A 22,220-nucleotide genomic window follows, 5' to 3' on the forward strand; every position below is an offset into this window, starting at 1 on the left:
ATAATAAAAACTTTAAAGCGGATGGATATTCATTATGATTATGATTTGTAGCAATTATTTAAAATATTGCTTACATATTTTTTCCATTGTTATTTTTATAAAAGCATAAAAATTGCTCTTTTTTGGTCGTAGGAAGAATGATACATATAATTAATATTTTCGTTTCAAATTGAACCTTCCGAATATTAGATAACACATTGTTTTGTTACAGAATATTTTTATTAGCAATAAAATGGTATTACAATTTTCTGGTTATGGATAATATAATAAAAAAAAATTAAATTATTCAATTAAAAAGAAAAATTTTATTTCTTTTAGATTTCAAAATTTCTTGGTGCATCCCAGAAGTAATTAAACTTTAATGTTTTTAAAATAATTGCACAGAATATTTTATCGAAATTCCGCTGAAAAAAAACATCTAAAATCTTCAAATAATACGTAGGTAAAATATGTTCCACCATTCTCCTTTTAAAGACTTACTCTAGCTCCAGAGAATAACTATTAGTATTTATTCGATAATTATTATTTTTTCATTTGAAATATAATTTAGTTTCAAGAATACTTAATAGTTTTGTTATTATTTTTGAAAACTAATGTTTCAAATTAAAGAGAGTAAATTTTTCTTATTTTGATATAAGAGGCTTTTTAATTTTTATTTAGTAATAAATTTAATTTAAAATTATAAAATTTGATATTGGTCATAACAAAGATAAATATGCAGCTCAAAATATCTGCTGAATTTGGAAAAAAGAACTCAGCTACATATTATTTGAAGTAGAATTATTGTAAAATATTAATATTTGGAAATTACAGAGGGACTAATAAATATTTCCAAAATGTTCAAGTTTAACGATATTGAATACAATTATTATTTAGCATTTGGAAATAATTACTTTATTTCTAGCAAGTATTTCCTGAAGCAATTAAAGTATGAATGGCAGTAATTGAAATGCGATTTATTTTAAAATTAACATTCAAGATTATACCCTTTAGCGCTACAGCTTATAAAAAATATTAGTATTAATAAATGGAAGTAATAACCTCTAGATAACAGTAATTTATTAATAATTATGGTTGGTTATTTTACTTATTAATTAACGAAATCAATACATTAGCTTAAGTTATTTTATTGACGCTGCATTTATTATGGAGTTCAACAATCTTAGTTTTATTTTATCAATGGAAATTTATGATTATATGTTTCAAATTATTTATTATAACTATCATGCTATTTTGTAGATCTAATCAATATTTTGTATCAAAATGTATAGCTAAATATGAGGAATTTTAACTCATCTCAGAAACAGCATGTTACATCAGCACTAAAGATGATTCCAAACAAACGAAACAGTGAGTAGGAGATGAGATCTTGGATGATCAAGAACATTAATGACAGACGCCAGCATCGACTTGTACGCGCAGATAAATGAGCTACTTTGGCTCAAATTAAAATGAATTTAATAGCTGGGAATCATCGAAACGTGTTGCAATACTCAAACATTACTGTCTATGAGATCAAACTATATGTCTATGGGATCTGTTAATCAAACATTACTGTCTATGAGATCAAACTATATGTCTATGGGATCTGTTAATGAAACATTACTGTCTATGAGATCAAACTATATGTCTATGGGATCTGTTAATCAAACATTACTGTCTATGAGATCAAACTATATGTCTATGGGATCTGTTAATCAAACATTACTGTCTATGAGATCAAACTATATGTCTATGGGATCTGTTAATCAAACATTACTGTCTATGAGATCAAACTATATGTTTATGGGATCTGTTAATCAAACATTACTGTCTATGAGAATACCTAGTCGTTGTCCTATTCGTATGTCAATTCTCACTGCATTTGATTGCCGGAACGTATGCTGAAAGTACAAGCCGTAACTATTGGATTTCTGGAAAGTAGAATAGGACAGCTTACTCATTTTATATCTAAGATATATATTTATTACAGTTTCTTATGTTTTTCTTGTGATGGTTAAAGAATGAATAAGTAAAAAGCAGTAACACTATATCTCTAAAAATTTATATTAACCCTATCTAGAGCCGTGGGAAGTATGCTTTCCACCAAATTTATCAATCTTTGTATGAAATTTTGTTGGTTGGCATAAGTTCTGACAATTTTTTTTAGAAAGACAGAAATTTAGATGCTTTAGTTCTTTATCTCCATCAAAATGATGTGTCTTGATTTATTACTTAATTATTAATTGACCAAATTAATTAATCAATCAAATTAAATTAAATTTATCTTATAACTAAATAAATCCCTTTTCTTATTTTAATTTCAAGCCTAAAATTATTTTAACATAATATGACTAGAAAAAAATGCCCCTTTAAAGGGTTAAATGAATTTCAAATGGAAGTAAAAAAATTGTTTTATCAAAATTAATCATTAAAAAAGTTTTGCAAACATTGATTACTCTGAACTGCTTATTAAACCAAAATATACCATTTATTTAACAGAGCAAAAAATACATAGTTTGAAGCTCATTGGATTATGTGGCTCTACCATGTAATTAATGTCAAAGAAACAAGGTTTTCGTTGTCAATCCATTCTTGAAAATATAAAAACTATTACTGTAGATTTAGATCGGGTAATATGCTTTATTATTTGTGATAAATTTTATCTGAAACTTCTTAATAAAAATCTAAAGTACCATAAAATATTCAAATTTTATAAATCCAAAATTAAGACCGTACGAAAGAGATTTAAGATTTATGTAAAAGAACATAATTAAAATATAATAATACTGCATTTATATATATTGCCTTCAATACCAAAAATAAGCAATATGTTATGTATATTACGTGGGGAATAAATATTATATGTATATGAGAAACTGCAAGTAGATTTTTTTTCTGAGCATCTTAATATCGTTCTAAATTTCGTACAATAAGAAAATTTCACGTGGATTGTTAAAAATAATAAACAAATTTATAGAATTCGAAATAAATAACATACATATTTATGATTTTCAGAATCTATTCATCAGTATTTCTCCTAAGAAAATATAAGAAAATTGAATTGAAACAATATTATAACTTATAACATGTTTAATTTTTTTTTTAGAATTTGTTGAAAACATTTCCTACATATGAAAGGGTTTCCTCTGGTGTTGAACCAATTTTTTCTGCAAAACTCTATATTATTGAGAAAAAAAGTTATAATGATAAATTCAGATTTTAGATATATGGGCAATATATTTATTATCAATTTTAAAAATCTATTTTCAAATCGCTTTCATCTGAAAAGCATTTCAATCTCTCCATTGTGTGATATTATTTATACTGATAAACTATTATTGATGCAATTTCAAAAACAGTAATTAATATAGTTTCCTCAATACAAAAATTGACAGCACTAAATGATGGAAATTAAATACATATGGTATATTTAAAAGATTAAAATTTACTATTGACGAAATGAACTGTTGGAAAACAAATATTTCAAAAAAATTATAAAAATACAATAACAAATCTATTATTTAAGTTTAATATATTTGCATCAATTCAGACGGGAAAAAAGCAGACAAAAACATTTTAAACACAAACAATTTTTGTAACTCTTTCTTTTCAGTAGATTTTTACATCGTTTAAAATGGAAGATTTCTAAGAAAACAATGTTAGCGTAGTAGAAGATCTGTCCAAGCTAGTAAACTTTCATTTGAAATCCGAAATAGGCACTTTTAGCTATTGGCTATTAGAAAATTGTTATATTTTGCCTTGTAAGTAATATAATGTGATTAGAATTTAAAAAATTTTAATAATTAATTTGGATGAAACTATTTTTTAAAATTTTTTATTGGAACACTGATTGTTAGCCGTTTTTTACCTATTTAATTATTAACAGCTGTAAAAAAAAACAACGCTAAAAAACATGATAATTTTACATAGGTGGATTTACTGATGAAAACTTGATTGCTCTATTTTTTTTATTCTCTTTAATTATTTAATTTTAATAGTCAATTAATCTATAGATTTCCTCGATATTTTGGATAAATTGCTTTTTATATTGTCATTTGTGGTTTCATATATTTGTATAGTAAAAGAAGTATATTTTACTTAAAAAGGATATTTATTTAGCATTGGCTAAAATACAAATAAAAGCAGACATTCGTTGAGTCTTTTGCAATTGATGAAACATTTAGGGACATTGCACCTTTTTTTAAGTCTATCAGTTTTATTTCAAAAATGTTTTATTTTATTATACTTATTTTTTAATATATATTATTTCATGGATGATGGATTCATTTTGAGGTATATTTTTTTTACTATTCTCCTGTAATATAATTCTTATGTGAACGGAAAAAAATGCCTAAAATTTGGAATTTTGATTATTTTGAGTCGTAAGAAATATTTATCTTCACTGCTGTACTTCGGTTTTGTTTTCTTCTGTTTTTGGTTGCATAATATTAAACTTATCAATATACTCAAAAACTTTCAGAACTTCGAAGTCTTCATGCTCCATCACACAAAACTGAATCCAATATGTTTATGAATTCAAGTAAGAAAGTTGACATCTCACAGTGATTGATCGCTATTCCCAACAACTGGGACATATTTTATAAAGAAGAATTTTGAAATTTGAGAACACATATATTTTCGCATTATTATTAATATTTATATTTTCTTGTCTTGTTATAAAAAGAAGTTTTAAATGACTTTAATATTTTTAGCATATCCTGTACATTAAAATTTGTGAGAAAAATTATAAACGACAGTTTGAGATTGACAGAATCATGGGTAGGGTGAAATATGCTAAAGGTAATAACATACCAGATTCCTTCCGGAAATATTCACATGAAGTCAGCAAGAGTTTCATCCATATAATTTGATGCCTGTACAGTATAACTCGAAGGAAAATTATTAACGACATTTCCCTAGCATCATATGTAGGATGCATTACACCTAAAGTAATATTACGCTAGATTCCTTTCAGAAGTATTCACATGAAGTCACCAAGATTCCCATCCAGAAATTTTGATGCCTGTACAGCATAACTCGAAGGGAAAATTATTAACGACAGTTGTAGATTGATAGAATTATGAGTAGGGTGTAATACACTACGAGTAATATTACGCTAGATTCCTTTCAGAAGTATTCACACGAAGTTACCATAATTTCCATTCAGAAAATTTGATACCAGTACAGTATAACTTGAGGAGAAAATTATTAGCGACAGTTTGAGACTGATAGAGTCATGAGTAGTGTGCTATATGCTACGAGTTACATTACGCTAGTTTCTTTTCAGAAGTATTGACGTGAAGTAACCAAAATTTACGTCCAGAAATTTTGATGCCTGTACAGTATAACTTGAGGGGGAAATTATTAACGACAGTTGTAGATTGATAGAATTATGACTAGGGTGTAATATTGCGCTAGATTCCTTTCAGAAGTATTCACACGAAGTTACCATAATTTCCATTCAGAAAATTTGATACCAGTACAGTATAACTTGAGGAGAAAATTATTAGCGACAGTTTGAGACTGATAGAGTCATGAGTAGTGTGCTATATGCTACGAGTTACATTACGCTAGTTTCTTTTCAGAAGTATTGACGTGAAGTAACCAAAATTTACGTCCAGAAATTTTGATGCCTGTACAGTATAACTTGAGGGGAAAATTATTAACGACAGTTGTAGATTGATAGAATTATGACTAGGGTGTAATATTGCGCTAGATTCCTTTCAGAAGTATTCACACGAAGGTCACCGTAATTTCCATTCAGAAAATTTTATGCCAGCACAGTATAACTTGAAAAGAAATTAGCGTATCCTAACGACATGGTTGCTATATGCTACGAGTTATATTACGCTAGATTCCTTTCAGAAGTATTCACATGAAGTCACCAAAATTTCCATTCAGGAAACTTAATGCCAGCACAGTATAACTTGTAAAGGAAATTATTAACGACAGTATGAGATTGATAAAATCATGAATAGGGTCATATTACGCTAGATTCTTTTCAGGAGTATTGACGTGAAGTCACTATGATTTCCATCAAGAAAATTTGATGCTTGAACTCCAAGAATAACAAACACATTGACTATTTATTTAAGCCAAATAATATAGAGATTCAATTTTCAGACTTAGTGAAATCATAATTTAAAGCCATCCATAAATACCCAATATATATTATAGGTATCCTGATTTCAATCTGATGAAATATGCTTTAAAAATTTCTCCAGCAGAAAAAAAAACCCTAAGCAAATACTTATATATGTAAGATTTTTTATAAAATATTATGCTAACCCCCTGATGTGTCCCCTATTGAGAATAGTCAAACGCAAAGAAACAACAAAACAAGGAATAATAAAAGTATTTAATTTTTAAAATGCTTTTTATACTGAATTGTAAAGTAAAAATTTCATTATTTACGTTGTATTAAATGTCTTATTTAAGGATTTATTTGTTGGCTTCGCCATTGTGTTCAGATAACAAATGTTCTCATTTCATTCATCACATATTTATTTTTTATTTTCGTTCGGTTCGCCATTATAAAAGATATCTGTTGCATTGTTCATTTTTTTTAAATGATCTTCTCTGTTGTTGTACCTGAAAAATCTTTCCAGTCATGTTATTGGTGAGAGAAGATCTGATGAAAAACCGCATTCCTTTATTAATATGTAAACGTTTTTACTAGGAAAAATTTATTTCATATTCAATAAATTATATATGAAATGAGTAATGAAAATTGTAATGCAGGAAATGGAGGAAAGTTCAATTATCTGTATTCATTCTGAAAATCCTATCCGTATGTATACAAATACATATGCATAAAAACGACAAAATATTTACTAAAATTTCTTAAATTAAAAAAAAAGCATTTTTGTCAAAAAATAATTAATAAAATCAGGGGAAATTATAAAACAACTTAAAATATCATTGAGCGTTTGGTTATATTCTAAAAATGGGTGCATGAGCTGAAGGTCAAGCCAAGAATTTGTTTTAATTCTACTGGAAATTGTGTTTAAGGATTTCTTTTCAAATTCTAGAATTTTCGAATTTTTTTCAAAAAATTAGAAAAATTCCTCAACTACCGTCAGATAAAAATAAAGTTAGTGATGACAAAACAGAATTTTTTTAAGGACAACTCGCCAAATCGAGAGCATTTGATTTGTAACACCTTTAAAGCTAAAACTGAATGTTTTTCAAGCGCAACATTTATTTTTCTACTATCCACTCATTTGCAAAGTAGTGAACATCTTTTGTGGTTGGAGAAAAGCACGCATTGCAGTAATTAATCTAATTGAAACAAATGTATTGTCATCATGTTTAACTAAACATTTTTATACATATTGATATATATACAAGTAACCAATCTAAAGTTAGAAATATTTTGAAAACGAAACGAAATAGTTTCGGATTCGCAACTAAAAATTATTTCTTATTCAAACAAAAACCGAAATAGGAACAGGAAAAGCACCAGAGTATTTAGAGAGCGCAAATGCAGCTACTTCTAAAACACAGATGAATTGAGACATAAGTAAAAAAAAAAAAGTTAATAGAAAAAAAATCAAAATTAAACCAAATAAAAAAAAAGAATCCGGCCTGAAGACTCTTTCAAGGGTCACCCTCCGGCAGGGATTCAAAAAAGGTTTTTTTTTTCTGTGAAGTAATGCAGACTAAATAGTCTAAAAATGATTCCTCGTGACCCGAAAACCCCTTGAAATTAGGCCTAAGAGATTTAACAGAAAGGAAAATACAAACAAGAAATTAGAAGAATACATTCACTAATAAGCAAAAATGCAACAACAAAAATACATTTAAAAAAACATTTAATAACACTCAAACTAGTAATGCAAAAAAAAGGGAAGGACACACCAGCAGTAGGCAATGGAATTTTAAGCTAACGGTTGTGTTACCGCTTTTAACACCTCCAAGCTAGCTCATTCAAGGTAAAAAAACAATTGGAGGATTACCTTTTTTACCTTGAATGTACATACGTATGTATGTATGTATGTATTATCCTTTATTGAAAAATAACATTAATAGAATAAGATTTTTTTTTTTCATTTTTTTAAAATTATTCTTTTACCTTTGCTGATGAAATTGTTTTAATGCATGTTTATATGCCTGGGCATTAATATTAACAAACAGAAAGTATGCCCGGATATTTTTCCCGCTACAATTTTCACGATTTTTGAAATGTCACAGTTGCCTTTGTAGATACACAGAATGTATCATAATGAAGTATTCATATGATTTTCATCAAATGCATAGTTCTATTTTTAAACTACGACCGTTAAAACCGTTTTCCCTTTTGAATCTAAACATCTGAAGCTATTTATAATTAGATTTTAACCATCTAAAATATGAGGATAAGTGGATGCGTTATAAATGAACTGTCTCTGGTTTCGCTGATGGATAAAGCAATTCCGGTGGGGCCATATTACCTGCACTTCAATGCAAAAGTCGTGCTTCGAATTGGCGGGGCCTTTGTGGCAAATATAGCTGTTTTAGCCGTTGCTTCGAGAAGCCTAACCTTAATTACCTGTCTCCTGCAATTGCGATGACATGCATTCAGATAATCCAGAACACGCAGAAGGAAGTGGATAAATTTATATGGCTATAACTAATAGAATTTTATAAGAATCTTTCTTGAGGTTCTATTATAAGAAAGGGGATTCCAAATAGCACAAAGTAAAATTTGAAATTTTTGTCGCATTTAGAAATAATTTGAAGTGATCTGTATTATTAAGGCATATTACTTCACACTTATTCCAAATTATTACCTCTAATTATTTATTTATTAAGGTAATTGATTTGTTTCGCGAATGTATTAGCAGGTCTCGATACAATCATTACGTCTCACAATGCAATCGCTTATTATGAACTAATCTGATGTTATCTGTGTGTTACTTTTATAATTCAATAATAAAATGTTTAACAGACTTGACCCGTCTTTTAATATCCCGTCCATTCAATTCAGAAAACTTCAAGGTAGATTTTTGAACTCGAGAGATAGAGTTTTAGTTTCCGAAGATAATTTATGAAGACGTGCTTAATTTATGACAAATAAATTTAAATATTTTTACTTAGTAAAAAAATTATTTAGATAGCTTTTGCAAGGATTATAATAATTTGCGGTCGAAGAATTTCATAGCGAATTGCATAGAAATAATTTCCAGCTAATAAATAATGTAATGGTGTAGTTGTTAAATGACTATTAAAATATCTCACCTTTCTGTTCACGATTTCAATAAATCAAAATCCTATCATTTTTTATATGTGGAGTTTGTTCCCTTTATTGATTATTAATACCTGATAAAGTTATTATTTAAGTAACAAAACAACATATTTTTTTTCTTTCATTAATACTGCAGATATGAAAAGAAACGAGTCTTATTTATCATTATATTCCTGGATATTTTTGTCTACTTCTGTATGATAACTATTGAGTCTTTTCCGATATATTCTAGCCGTTTCGATGCAGGGATTTTTTCTTCCGACATGTTTTTCTTTTCAGCGTGTCTATCGGCGTTGTGCCTTTAATCATTTTAGTAAGATATCGACATATTTTTTTGTGTGATGTAAATAATAATAATAATACAATACCTGCAAATAAATGTTGCGAGCTGACGCATTAATGTTGTTTATTCTCAGTATACTTTGCGTTGTTCAGAAAGTTTCTCTGCCAATTTTTAATGAGAAGAACGGAAAATAAACATTTTTCAGGAATAAAGAAGTTTAGTTAGCAATATATAGTTCCTTTTAATACTAATTTATTATTTTTTGGAAAATTCCATAATTATATTCTCAATAACTCTCAATAAATTAATATATATATATATATATATATATATATATATATATATATATATATATATATATATATATATATATATATATATATATATATATATATATATATATATATATATTATCCATGAATCCATGGATTCCGAATACTATCCACATTCATCTTATCCAAACTGCTCAAGGTAATATTTGCAATCTCCAGAAAAATTGATTTTTTAAAAAGATTTTCATCCAGCATTTAAAATGAATGAAATATTTGTTAGTTCAGAGGACCAGATCAAAACTATATGGAGGATTTCCGAGACATCCTTAACAAACTCCATGTGTATCCAATCGGCAGCCAAAATATGAGGCCTTGACTTATCTCGTTGAAAGACCATTTACCATCTCTTTAGAATTTGCTATTTCTGGCAATACGGGTTAATAGATTGTCCTTTTAGCTGCTGTCCTTTTAGTTCAAGCTGTCCTTTTAGTTCTATATTTAACTGAATTTTCTATCTGATTATTTGATAGCAGTGTAATAGAAACTATCCTTCAAATCGCCCCAGCAACAAGACATAATAGGGCTTAATGTAGGTTATTTTTTTCTTTTGTATTCTCTGCTCTTATTTTATCAAGTCTGTTTAAATTATTTTTGTGGTTTGTGTTCTCTGTAAATGTTTGGTTTTACAGTCTGTAAATGATATCATCTCTCCAGTGTGCTTACTTTAAAAACAAACAAATAATTATATGGGAATGGACTAAGGCCTTTAATGGATGGTGACTGATATATGAGATGGTTGTTTCCGGCTCACTTGAGCAACTACTTGGGATCTTTGACTATCACAATTACAGATGTCCTAAATGATTAATTATTATGCATTGTACTTGTATATAATATTTTTGTTCTGTTTTATCAAACAAATTTGATATCAGGAAATAAATTTCATTTGAAGCTTTAATTTGTGGGATATCCAAACATATAGTACAAAAGCCAAGTTGATCCATGTGATCATAAATTTCGAGATCGACATTTTGCATCTATGCATTATTTTATGAATGGCAATTTGTTGATATATTTGTGGTCAAAAGCATACTTTTGATCCTTATCAAACGCGAATGGAGTATCTGTAGCGTAACCACTCCATATGAATTTCATATACCAGTTGTGCACTATTTGTGCACAATAGTGCTCAACTGGTCAATATTTCTTGTGTTAACAGCAAACGTCCTTTTTTGTATCTTGAAATACTTTCTTTGGCAGTAGAAAAAAATTTATTAAACGCTGAGAAAAAAATACCTTTTATTTTAATATTTACGCTAATACAAAATAAATATAAATCATTATGTGCAGTGTCGAATTTAATAATTGAAGGAACAAATATTTTTCAGATCATCATATGTTTTTAACCATTCGAATCTACTTTGATTCAAAGGATTTAAGTTGCATACATGGCGGATCTTGTGTGAAATAAGATACAAAACCTGCGATTTCTTTTTGGAAGATTTTCCCATTTTAACTATGTAATTGCTGATGTTACATTATAATGTAGCTTAAAGAGCTTAAATGTAATATTTGAAATACTACATTTTGGTGATAAAAATGTAAATTTTAAAGATAAATATATTGCATTTTGAAAAAAAAATGTCTATTGAATATAAGAAGTTTAGAGCTTATGGATTTATACTAAGATCTATGGCACGTTAGTTGCTCGTACAGAATAAAATCTTTATTTAGAGCATTTAGATTATTTTTCATAGCATATATTTATGTGGCTTAAATGCTATTTATTTTTATCTTTAATAATAATAAAAGGGAATTGTACGTAGACAATGCATATGTTAACATTCTACAGAATAGACCATTTGAAATAAAGCTGTCAAACGTAGTATACATGTAATTTTGAGGATTGAAGAATTCTTTTCGAAATTATAATTGAATAAAAAATTAGACGAAATTTTGGAATTTTATCAAAATGACTTCGGAAAATACAGCATAAACCAGGAGCAATTTTATGTTAGAAAAAAATAAATGTATCAAAAAAAATTAATAGTTACCTTTTCAAAATATTTTTTTTTAATTATTTAAAATTTATTTAAAAAAAGTATTTTAAGGTGTTTGACAATAACATATTTAATTGTTAAAGAAAAAATCAAAATCATGTTCATTGTTAATTATGATATTTCATGAAGGAATTTTTTTAAATTTTGAAGATACATAACAGTATAAGATATTCTTTTCACAATTTTTATTTTAAAATTTTGCTGATCATGCAATTAAGTTTAACTTCAGAATCAAGCAATAGTGAATTGTTTTTAAAATGCTTTTTAGAAACTTATGATCCTCTTTTAAAAACTGCTAATCTTTCTTACGATTTAATTGGATGCATTAAAATATAGACTGGAAATTAAAAAATTGCCCAGTACAATGAACAGTAAAGTATAAGGCTTCTTTCTAAACAAGTATTAATTATTTCTCTAATAATATTTGAAGTTTAAAAAACCTTTTTCTGAGAGAGTTTGTGTGGTTCCATTGAAAACAAATTACACGAAATATTGAATAGAAATTATGAGCACATTCGAAGAATTGATTGATAAATGCAGATTATTCTTAATAAATAAACTATGTTAATATTTCACAATCTTGCCAACTATATAAATATACGAATAGCAGTTCTTATGAAATGCTTGTAGTCAAAACAACCATAAATACGTATCAAGTATGTCATATTCATGGCCAATAAATCTCATCCAGAGCATTTTGAGTACGTATTTGTGTAGTTTAATTTTAATTTTATTATTCTTAAGAACTTTTAATATCTAAAAATTTATTTGTTTTTACTGAATCAAGGTACTGTTAAATATCTAATTGAAATTATGTTTAAATTAATACCTAACGATTTTTTAGTTTCAGGGGAAATGAAATATATTTTTGCTTCTAATTCTTATAAGTAAATGAAAGTAACGGAACCCCGATACTGTTCTGATAACGTAAATGAATGTCTGCATTTACATTATTTGCTTACATCTGCATTTCCCTTTTCTTTCTGCCAAAAAAATTGTTGCCAAATCGCCAAGTTTAAAGGTAATGGACATTGCATTCATTCATCATCCATTAAGAGATGTCATAAATATCTATTACACAAAAATATCAAATTTATAACATTATCGTTTAATAACAATATACAGAATATTCATTTTGATATCGGTTCAGCAGAAGATTTCTAAACAATTATAGATTGGCATGCATATCCAATAATAGCTTTTGTGGGAATTAGTAATGTTTTAAGTTATTGGAACTCAGCGGATATACTGAAAAGGTATATGTTTGCTATATTATAAATTTTAAATACATATAATAATTTAATAAAAGTTTTAAAGGAATATTGAATATTATCTCTTTTATTTTTGCTATATGTGTCTAAGTGGTAAACATTTATGCCACCATGAACGGTGAAAGAGCTGATTACTCTAAAATGGTCCAGTAATAATAAGAAGACATTAAGCCCTTAATAATATCAAAAAAAGAAAAAAAAAGAAAACTGAATTCAAAGATATATATGGTATATTTTAGTTGCCCCCAAAATTTCCATTTTTTTTTCTTTTTATTATTCATAAATTGGGCATCATATACATGCTGTTGCCAAATGAATATGCAATTCAAAAATAAAATCTTCAGTTTTACATAGTCATCTGTGAAATTTCGTATTGTCTTCATCTATTAAGAATAAACATATCATATTTACTGTAAAAAATGCAAAGATTCGGGGAAAATTTAACAGCAGAATATAAATGGAAAAGGTGGGTAAGTAATGTGTGTAAACAGTTATATCCAAATCGTTTTATGACAAAAACATGTATTCCAACTTGTATTCTTGAAGGAAAAAAAATTATTTCAATACAAAATAGATGTCATTCAAAAATAAACATTTAATAAAAATAAAAGATTTTTTTAAATCAAAATTAGTGAAATGTTTAAGAATAATAGTTAGTGCCTGTATTAATGAGAAAAATTAGCTAGCATTTTATCATTATTTATATAGTACAATTTTTTATTCGGAGTGCATTGAATTCAATTATTTCGAACACTTTATATAGTAAAATATTTTTTAATCATATATTGAAGTAAATTGTTTATTAAAACTATTTTTAAACATTCAATTTATTAATTTTATTAATTTCTCTTAAGGTTTCAAACAAATGCTTTTCTAATCGTTAAGTTACTTAAATTAAAACTAATTTACTTTATTCAAATTAAAACTTTCAAACATGGCTCTTCATCAAAATCTGGATACTTGCAAGAGAGCTCTAAATTAAAAGTTATTTCATTTGGGACTATTTGCTATAATCAAATATCCCTAGATTTTCATCAAAGTTCCCTATAAATCTGTCTGTATAGAATTGCGAACTCTTCGGTGCCGGAATTGAGCTTCAATATGTAGAAGACTAGTCGTGTCTTTGATTGAGATGATAGATATCCAGCAAAATTTATCCCAAAAGATATGTTAGGAGAAAAGTGGGAGTGGAATTCCTGCTAGTGTTTTCGATTTATTATACAATTACTGTATGCATGACTGGGACTGATAAATGAGAAAAGCTTACATTTGCTTTGAGCTGTAGTGTTCGTTAAAATGATCTATTAATACTGGGACATATTAGGCGTAATATACAAAACTCTATTGGAGTTGCTAGCTTGTTAATTATTTAGCATATATAACAGAGATTGGTTGAATGCCCCTTGATGATCAGACGATAATGATCTTTATGGGGTTCTCCTTTATTAATTTCCTTATATTGGCGTCTCAAAGATAATTTTAATAACTATTAATGAATTATACTTTGTAAATCAAATACCCAATGAAAGCGATGAGGGGAAAAATAATGATAGGTTTTGCAGAAAGGCACCCATTTAATGGTATCAATTAATTAATAAACGCGATTGCATTAATTTTATTTTCTTGAAGTATCTTATTTGTTAGTAAAAGAACATCGAAATGAGTATTATTATAAAATACAATTACCGTGTATTGAGTATTATTATAAAATACAATTACCGTGTATTGAGTATTATTATAAAATACAATTACCACTTCGCAATCAATATCTTTTTATAAGGTTTATTAACCGAAAAGCATAACAGTTCTATGTCGTCATGGACAAAAACAAAAGATGGTTGGATATTTTGGAATCTGGACAAATATATAAGGTATATGGCAATATAGTGTGGCATATTGTTTTGAGCGAGGATAGAATCTGGAACCTTGTGGTTCGCAGCCCAGTAACATAACCACAATGCAAAAGCAACTACTCGGGTAGCATAGCTGTTAACTGGCTTATAAGCTATTCACTTCAATAATAAATACAAGGAGTTTCATAAATAAAAAAAATATCCTATCGGCAATCTGGAAGGTAAAGATAAATTCCTTTACATCTAAGTAACTATCTGGCAACACGAAATGTTGATGCTAGAAACGGTCAAGATTAAGGCTTGAAAATCATTTTTCAGGCCCTCACTTCTAAGATATTGCAATTATCGAAACACTAAATGCAAAAGTTGTTTGTCTTTATGAGGCGCTAATTTGGCTAATTAAGTTTATTTTTCTATCTTCATTGCTATGAAATTTATAGCGAAAAGAAAAATTTAACCCAAACCACCACCATTTCCACCCCCTTGGAGCTAGATAGGCCATTTACGAACTCATCCGAGATTTGTACATTTCTAACAATTCCAGGGCAGTTAAAATTCAAACAGTATTATTCTAGTTATTCTGTTCACAAGATAATATGGGCAAAGCGTTACACTCATATACTTGGCCATGTTATATATATGTATATAAACTTCTGGGTTCTAGTGACCATGACAGTTGAAGAACTGAAGAAATCTCCCCGAATTCTGAGAGAACCATTGCAATAGGTAGTCCTTCCTATAGGAATCTACCTAAAAACCTATGAACTTTTGATGATGAACTATCTAACTACCTATGAAATTTTTGATGAAAGCAAAAATTTATTTAGAATTTTATACTTTTATTCTTGACCTTTAATTGCTTCGTTGGATCATTAATAGTATTATTGTGCTTGTGTATTGGTTTTTTGAAGCTGAACAAGCCAGTGAATATTTAATAAATAAAATTTAAATATTGAGTTTGCATAATGATAGATACAATATTTTTTTATGAATCTCCTTTTATACTATAAACAATTAAGCACTTATTTTCACGAGACAAAAATTACCTTTGAGAAAATTTAAGAACTATTTCTACGCAGTCGTTTCCGGATTGTTCGCATATGCACGATTTGTTTCGAAAATTATTATAATTTTCATAAAAAATTATGTATATTTCAGTGAACATGTCTTTACAACTTTGGAATAAAGCTTTAATTTCCGATAATGAAAAACAATGCTCTGTTCCTATTATTTTTTAAATTTAGTTAAAACTGATATAATTAAAAAAATATAATTTCAATGTTATTATTATTTCCTGAAAAGTTTTACGTTTAATTCTGCAGAAAGGAACTTGTCAAATTTAATTTAAAATCTCAGAAACCATCGTTAAATTTGTTTTATAGAAGAATACTTTTGTTCTAATTCAGTAGAACTTCTGACTATTGCTAGTTTAGAAAGTTACATCATAGAAAGGGTAACTAAAAACTTCAATTAACAAAGTGACTGAAGCGAAGTTAATTACATATAGGGAGGCGGTATTTCTGCATACATTCTGTCGAGATATTTCCTATTATCTACTTCCATAAGATTTTTCTTTTCAAAGATACCTTATTTCATGAAAATTATCCGTAAAAGTTTATCAAAAATGAAGATTATTAGTTATCCTAGAATAGGTTTTAACTTTAAATTCTGAATTATTGTACCATAAAATTATTAAGGAACTTCAAACTTTGCTTTACCTTATATCATAATCTCCCAAACCTTAGGAATAACAAAAGGAAAATGTTTGAATTTTGTTTAAAGTTTTGAATTACGCTTAACATTCCCATTATGTCAAAACAGTTCTAAAGGCTTTTAAAATTTTACAGAGTTGTTTGTCCATTTCCATTCTTGACTTGTATGTCTGAATTATTAATTACCAAATCTTCATCCATTTTTCTGATTAACTGTAAATGACTAATTCGTATGTGTCTCCACTGCACTGATTGGAATCAAGCGGTCAGTAATTAAAAGTGTTGTTTTCTACTGTGTTGTAATTAAATAGTCAGTTTGAAAAAAATTGATGCAATTTAATTATATAGATTTCAATAAGAATTCTATTAGGAGTATGGACTATTGTATTGTGACATAAATCAAAGTGAATGAAATATTTGAAATTCTATCTATTACCATGCAGACAAATCTTTTTAAATTGAATCATGCACACAAGAAAAATAGCCTAAAATTTATCGATTTTTCTTGTTTCAGTTACTAAAGTGTTCGAAACAATTAAATACTGAAAAGTAAATGCTAAAAACTCCGAAAATTGTTTATTCAAATGCATAATTTAAGCAAATAGTCATTTCTCATTCATATTAATTCCGACTAACATTAAAAATCGGACAAAATTTTATTTTTCATTTCCTTTCCTGTACAGGAAAAGAGTTGGATATGGAATAACATTTAACTTTTCCTACAAAGTTCAGGGTACAATATTATGAAATAAAAAAGCGTATTTCTTTCATAAGCACAGTAAAAAAACACACTGAACATTACTATTTTTCGACAGTTAGATGTATAATTGTTGCACAATACGGAATGAAATAATAAATCTGCTGTCTTAAAATGATAAGAAATACCAGGGCAATCTAAAAAGTATCGTCATGAATTTGCCTGCGTACGGTAATGATGCTAGAGCAGCGCCACAGTGCAAAGTGAAAGAAGACAATTTAATGCGCATGCTAGAATTTTGTTCTCCGTGATCGAGTGTGTAAACAGTTGGCCTGTAAACAGTAAGGCGCTGTTATAAGTTTTAGTCGGATCTTGCTTTGTCGCAAGACGATTGAACGAGTTGAGAAATGCGTGAATACGTTATTTTTGTATCTGCTTAGCAGATGACGATGTTATTCCCCGAAAGAGAGACAATAATTTTTTAAGTTCCTTCTTTTTTACAAAGCGAATAATTTCTACGCATGAAAAAAGAAACATCTAAAAAGAAGAATGATTTTTATTTTCATTTTAAAAATAATTTTTTTTATTAAATATTAAATTTATTTTATTTTTTTATTAATATGGCCTCAATTTTATGTATAATTAACAGGTATTATAATGATATATCGGGAGGATACATATTGTTTACTCATTAAATTATATTTTATACGTTTTTTTCTCTAAACAAAAAAAAAAAAAAAAAACAAATGTTTCACATGCCTTTAGAAAAATTTAATTAAATGATTATTTTTATATTCTGGCCCATAATATGTCCTTTCTTTCGAACTTAATGATGTTCTATGGTGAATTTTTACTTTCTCGTACATAAAGAGAAAATGGCGCAATCGTCAAGAAGTTCGAGTTGGGCATTTTAACTCACCTCTTCGTTTCAGAACTCCCTGAATTCGAAAAAAAAAACATTTTGGGAATCATGCCTCTCTGATTCAAAAATGCTTTCAATTAGAACAATAAAATTTGGTATATTGTCATTATTCTAAAGCTGTAGATATTCTATCAAAATAATCCCATTCAGAAAAAGTCTGTCGGTATATAAATTAACATTCAAAGGAAAATTTAAATGCAGTGTACGTCCGATACAGCTAAGAGCAGCATTTTCAATATTGTAAACAATAAAATTAAAGGAAAGAACAAACTAATAAATATAGAAAAATTGTAATTTGTGCTGTACAACAAATATTCTGGCTTTAAAAAATTCTTAAATCTCTATAATATTCTAATTCCTGGGAATAAGGCATTACCTTCTTTGATATATAGACGCTTTTAGTTGTGGAAATTAAGCGTTTAATTAAACAAAAGGATAGTGACAAGAATATATGCATAACTTAAAGAATATTTGCTTCTAAAACTGTTTTGCTTTTTCTTTTTACTAAATTCGTATGATTATTTTTGATATATTGAGAATGATTAGCTTCTGCTTTACTTTTGTGATACTTATTTTCTAACAAATTCTGCATCCTACCGAAACATGTCAGTATTTTGTTGCAATGATGAAAAGTTCAATACCTATCGATAAATTGATTCTGAAATAAACAAAACATTTCAGAAGAAAAGTTCCCAACCTCAGAATAACTATAATCTTTCGAATATCATATTTATCCCTCTGCAATAAATAAATAAATATCTGCAAATACAGCTGTAAATAAGCTTTTCATCCTTCTTCTTTTGTGCTTATAATATTAATAGAAATAACAGAAGCAAAGACTTTTGGTTTGATACTTAAATAAAAGTTTTGTTCAAAGGTTATACTTAATAAAGGGAAATGTTGCTATTTGAAAACAAAGAAATGGCAAGAGCAAAATAATGAAAAGCCAAAGTATATATTTAAATTCTTTTTATGACATTTAGTTTTTTTTGCATTTATTAAATTGATTTCATGAAAGGCAATTAAAGCTAACGTTTTTATTTGTTAAAGAATAAGAACAGAAAAAGAAAAATGATTACAGTCTTCAAAAAAATAAATAAAATGTGATAAATACTGCTGTATGTAGTAATATTTAGAAAAGTTCATTAAATTTTTCATCTAGAAATTAATTAAATAATCACTCCACACCTATTTAAAAAGTTTTTGTCGATATAGGCACGTTTTTAATTTCAATGATGAATTTCTAAAGATTGGAAGCCTTTGAAATTTTTAAGTCAATGAATCATTTGTTGACAATACGGTATTTTATGCGAGAAAAAAAGAGTCAATGAGAAAGATTTTGAGTAAGCATGATACTGAAATATTTCTGTTCTTCTATGTTAATCAAAAGTTATTTGTCTTTTGAATTCGCACATATGGATAAAAATATTGTTGTGCCAGGAAAAGAGCAATAATTTCGACATGCAATGTAAATATTTTATTTGCTTTTATGAATAAATAAATATTTGATTATTCTGCTTTTAATTATTTTATTTCTAAAGTCCTGATGGCAATGATCTGTATTATTTTGCTTTTAATGCATATGCTAATGACATCGAGATAACTTTATTTTTTCTATTTCGATTCTAAAATTGGAGTTGAAATAAATGCCATCAAAAATTGTTCCCATGAATATAAAAATATGAGCCAATATTTTTGAATAAATTGACTAAAAATAATAAAATACGAATTCTACCAATCTAATGATTTAATTTGTTGATTATAAGGAATAAAAACTAAGCATTCTTTGGCCCACAAAAATATCAGAAATTGTTACTCAAAGTTACGAATTATATACAATTAATTTCATATTTAATCAGACTAAATAATCCTTGCAACAATAATAATAATCTGATAATAAATAATCAGGCAATATTCAAAAATTAGACTTCATAATCTCAGATTATCTCTACTCAGATACCAATAAGTAGAGTAGATATTCTGTAATCTGGTAGATATCAGATCTGGATCCACTGGAATTACAAAATCACTGGATTTATATAAATTAATTTTAGAGATACCGCGTTTTAATAGCAGGAATTTTAATGCCTGCTTTTATACCTATCATGAGAAAAAAATATATAAAAAAACTATTGAATAAACAGGATTGTAACTGATAATGTGAAAGATTTTATTTTGGTTTTATTTAATTAACCCTGATTAATTTTATCGCAAAGTGTGGTCTGTTAAAAACTTTCAGATTATTTTCAAATTCCATTTTGACAATTTTATTGGATTCATGTTACTTCTATGATGGCAACTTCATTTATTTCAGAATATGAACATAATAGAACTAGATCTCCGATAAGTAAGGGCAGCTTATCAAGTTGAGAAAAGAATAAAGTGCCATTCAGATTGATAAAATTTTGTAAAATTCCAAGGAAAATTGTAAAATTTGGATTCTGGAATTCAATTAGCTTTTCAGCCTCGTATCCGCTTCGTATTTGGCTTTAAAGAAAGTTAAATCGTGAATCGATCCGACTGGTATGGTCAGAAAATTAGAAGAAAGGATAACAATTTCATTTGAGAGCGTTTTAAAAGGAGAAATTAATCTCAAAAACAGATATTATCTTAATGTAAAATGGTCGCTGATAATTTTACGAATTAGTATTTTTGCTCTTACTCGCAGTTAGCCTCCTGGTAAGGAAGATGGATTTAAAGATAGTTCTAAAGGACGCTAAACGGGATGAAGAGACACTGACATCCGGACTTAGAAACAAACATGGTGACAAGGATGAAAGGACCGGAATATTCAAGAATCTTGGCGATAGCTACATCAGGATTTGGGTCCAGTCCTTTGTTCTAGAACATTCGATGTCCTGTCGGGGCATCTAGAAAACATTAATTCGAGTTGAGAGAAGAGCGAGTTGTAAATAGTGGAATAAATGATAAGTTGATTCCCATCGAGTTTTGTATGAATGCTTTGTGCTGTTTAGTTGCAATTTCTTCTTTATGTTGTTTTGATTTCTGCAAATTTTGTTACTATGTATGCTTCTATTATTTGTTGAATGAGTTTTTGTCTTTTCTCATAAAATAAGGCGCCCTTTTTCTGTCAGCACTATTAATGAACCGTTTGGACTTTTCTACATACACCTACTTGACGAATAATTCGGTAACAAAACGACAAATGTCATTTAAAAATTTACTGAACAATTGAACATTAAATTAAAGTAAACCAATCATAGTTATTAAAATAATTATAATAAGTCTTAAGAAATAATCAAATTATGGGCTGGCTATCCCTAAATATCTAGAGTCCGTCTTAACTTAATTAAAATGCAAATAGATTTCCCGTACACAATTCATCATCTAATTAGATAACAGAGAAAAGAGAATGTCAAAAGAATTACACATTATTAAGGTAAAATGCGCATACATTAAAATTATTTGAGTTATTAAAGTTGTTTAATAACTTTGACCCATTGTTCAATTTTTAGTTTGAGAACATTGTTAAGCTTCAGATACTGTTTGCTTTTTGAGCGACTTTGAGAAAGTATAAACATAGGCCCAAATACAGGAATAACTCAATATAATGAATTTAAAAATGCGAATTGATACATGATAATATGAAAAAGTAATTATTTTCAAATATATTTGATTTTCTTATAATATCAATTATGGAAGGATTCAAAAGCCCTTAATATCCGAAAATGAAAATCGATATGCTGCCATTAAACAATTTCTTTTTCCATGTCAGAGCACAAAGTTACTGTAATATAAATAGTCGTTTAATGAATAAATCAAGACTCAAAAGAAAAGTTTGAGATAAGATGTCATCTCTCGACAAACACAACATAAGAACATTAAATCGTTATCGGAACGTACTTAAGAAAGCAAGCATTTCCGACATTTCACAAAAGAAATAAATAAAGACATATCCGCAATGACAGAAAAAAGAAATGT

At 27.7% G+C, this 22,220-nt stretch overlaps 1 protein-coding gene across 1 annotated transcript in view; it reads left to right on the plus strand.

The window, feature by feature from the left end:
- Positions 1–1,524: 1,524 nt before the first annotated feature.
- The window catches only part of LOC129973543 (KRAB-A domain-containing protein 2-like), a 32,958-nt gene continuing 12,262 nt past the window's right edge, over positions 1,525–22,220 (plus strand). Inside the window, exon 1 of the mRNA XM_056087505.1 lies at positions 1,525–1,878. Within this exon, the coding sequence (XP_055943480.1) occupies positions 1,525–1,878 (354 nt within the window). The remainder of the gene's footprint in view (positions 1,879–22,220) is intronic.

This window comes from Argiope bruennichi, chromosome 1 (genome assembly GCF_947563725.1).
Source record: "Argiope bruennichi chromosome 1, qqArgBrue1.1, whole genome shotgun sequence".
Classification (NCBI taxonomy): domain Eukaryota; kingdom Metazoa; phylum Arthropoda; class Arachnida; order Araneae; family Araneidae; genus Argiope; species Argiope bruennichi.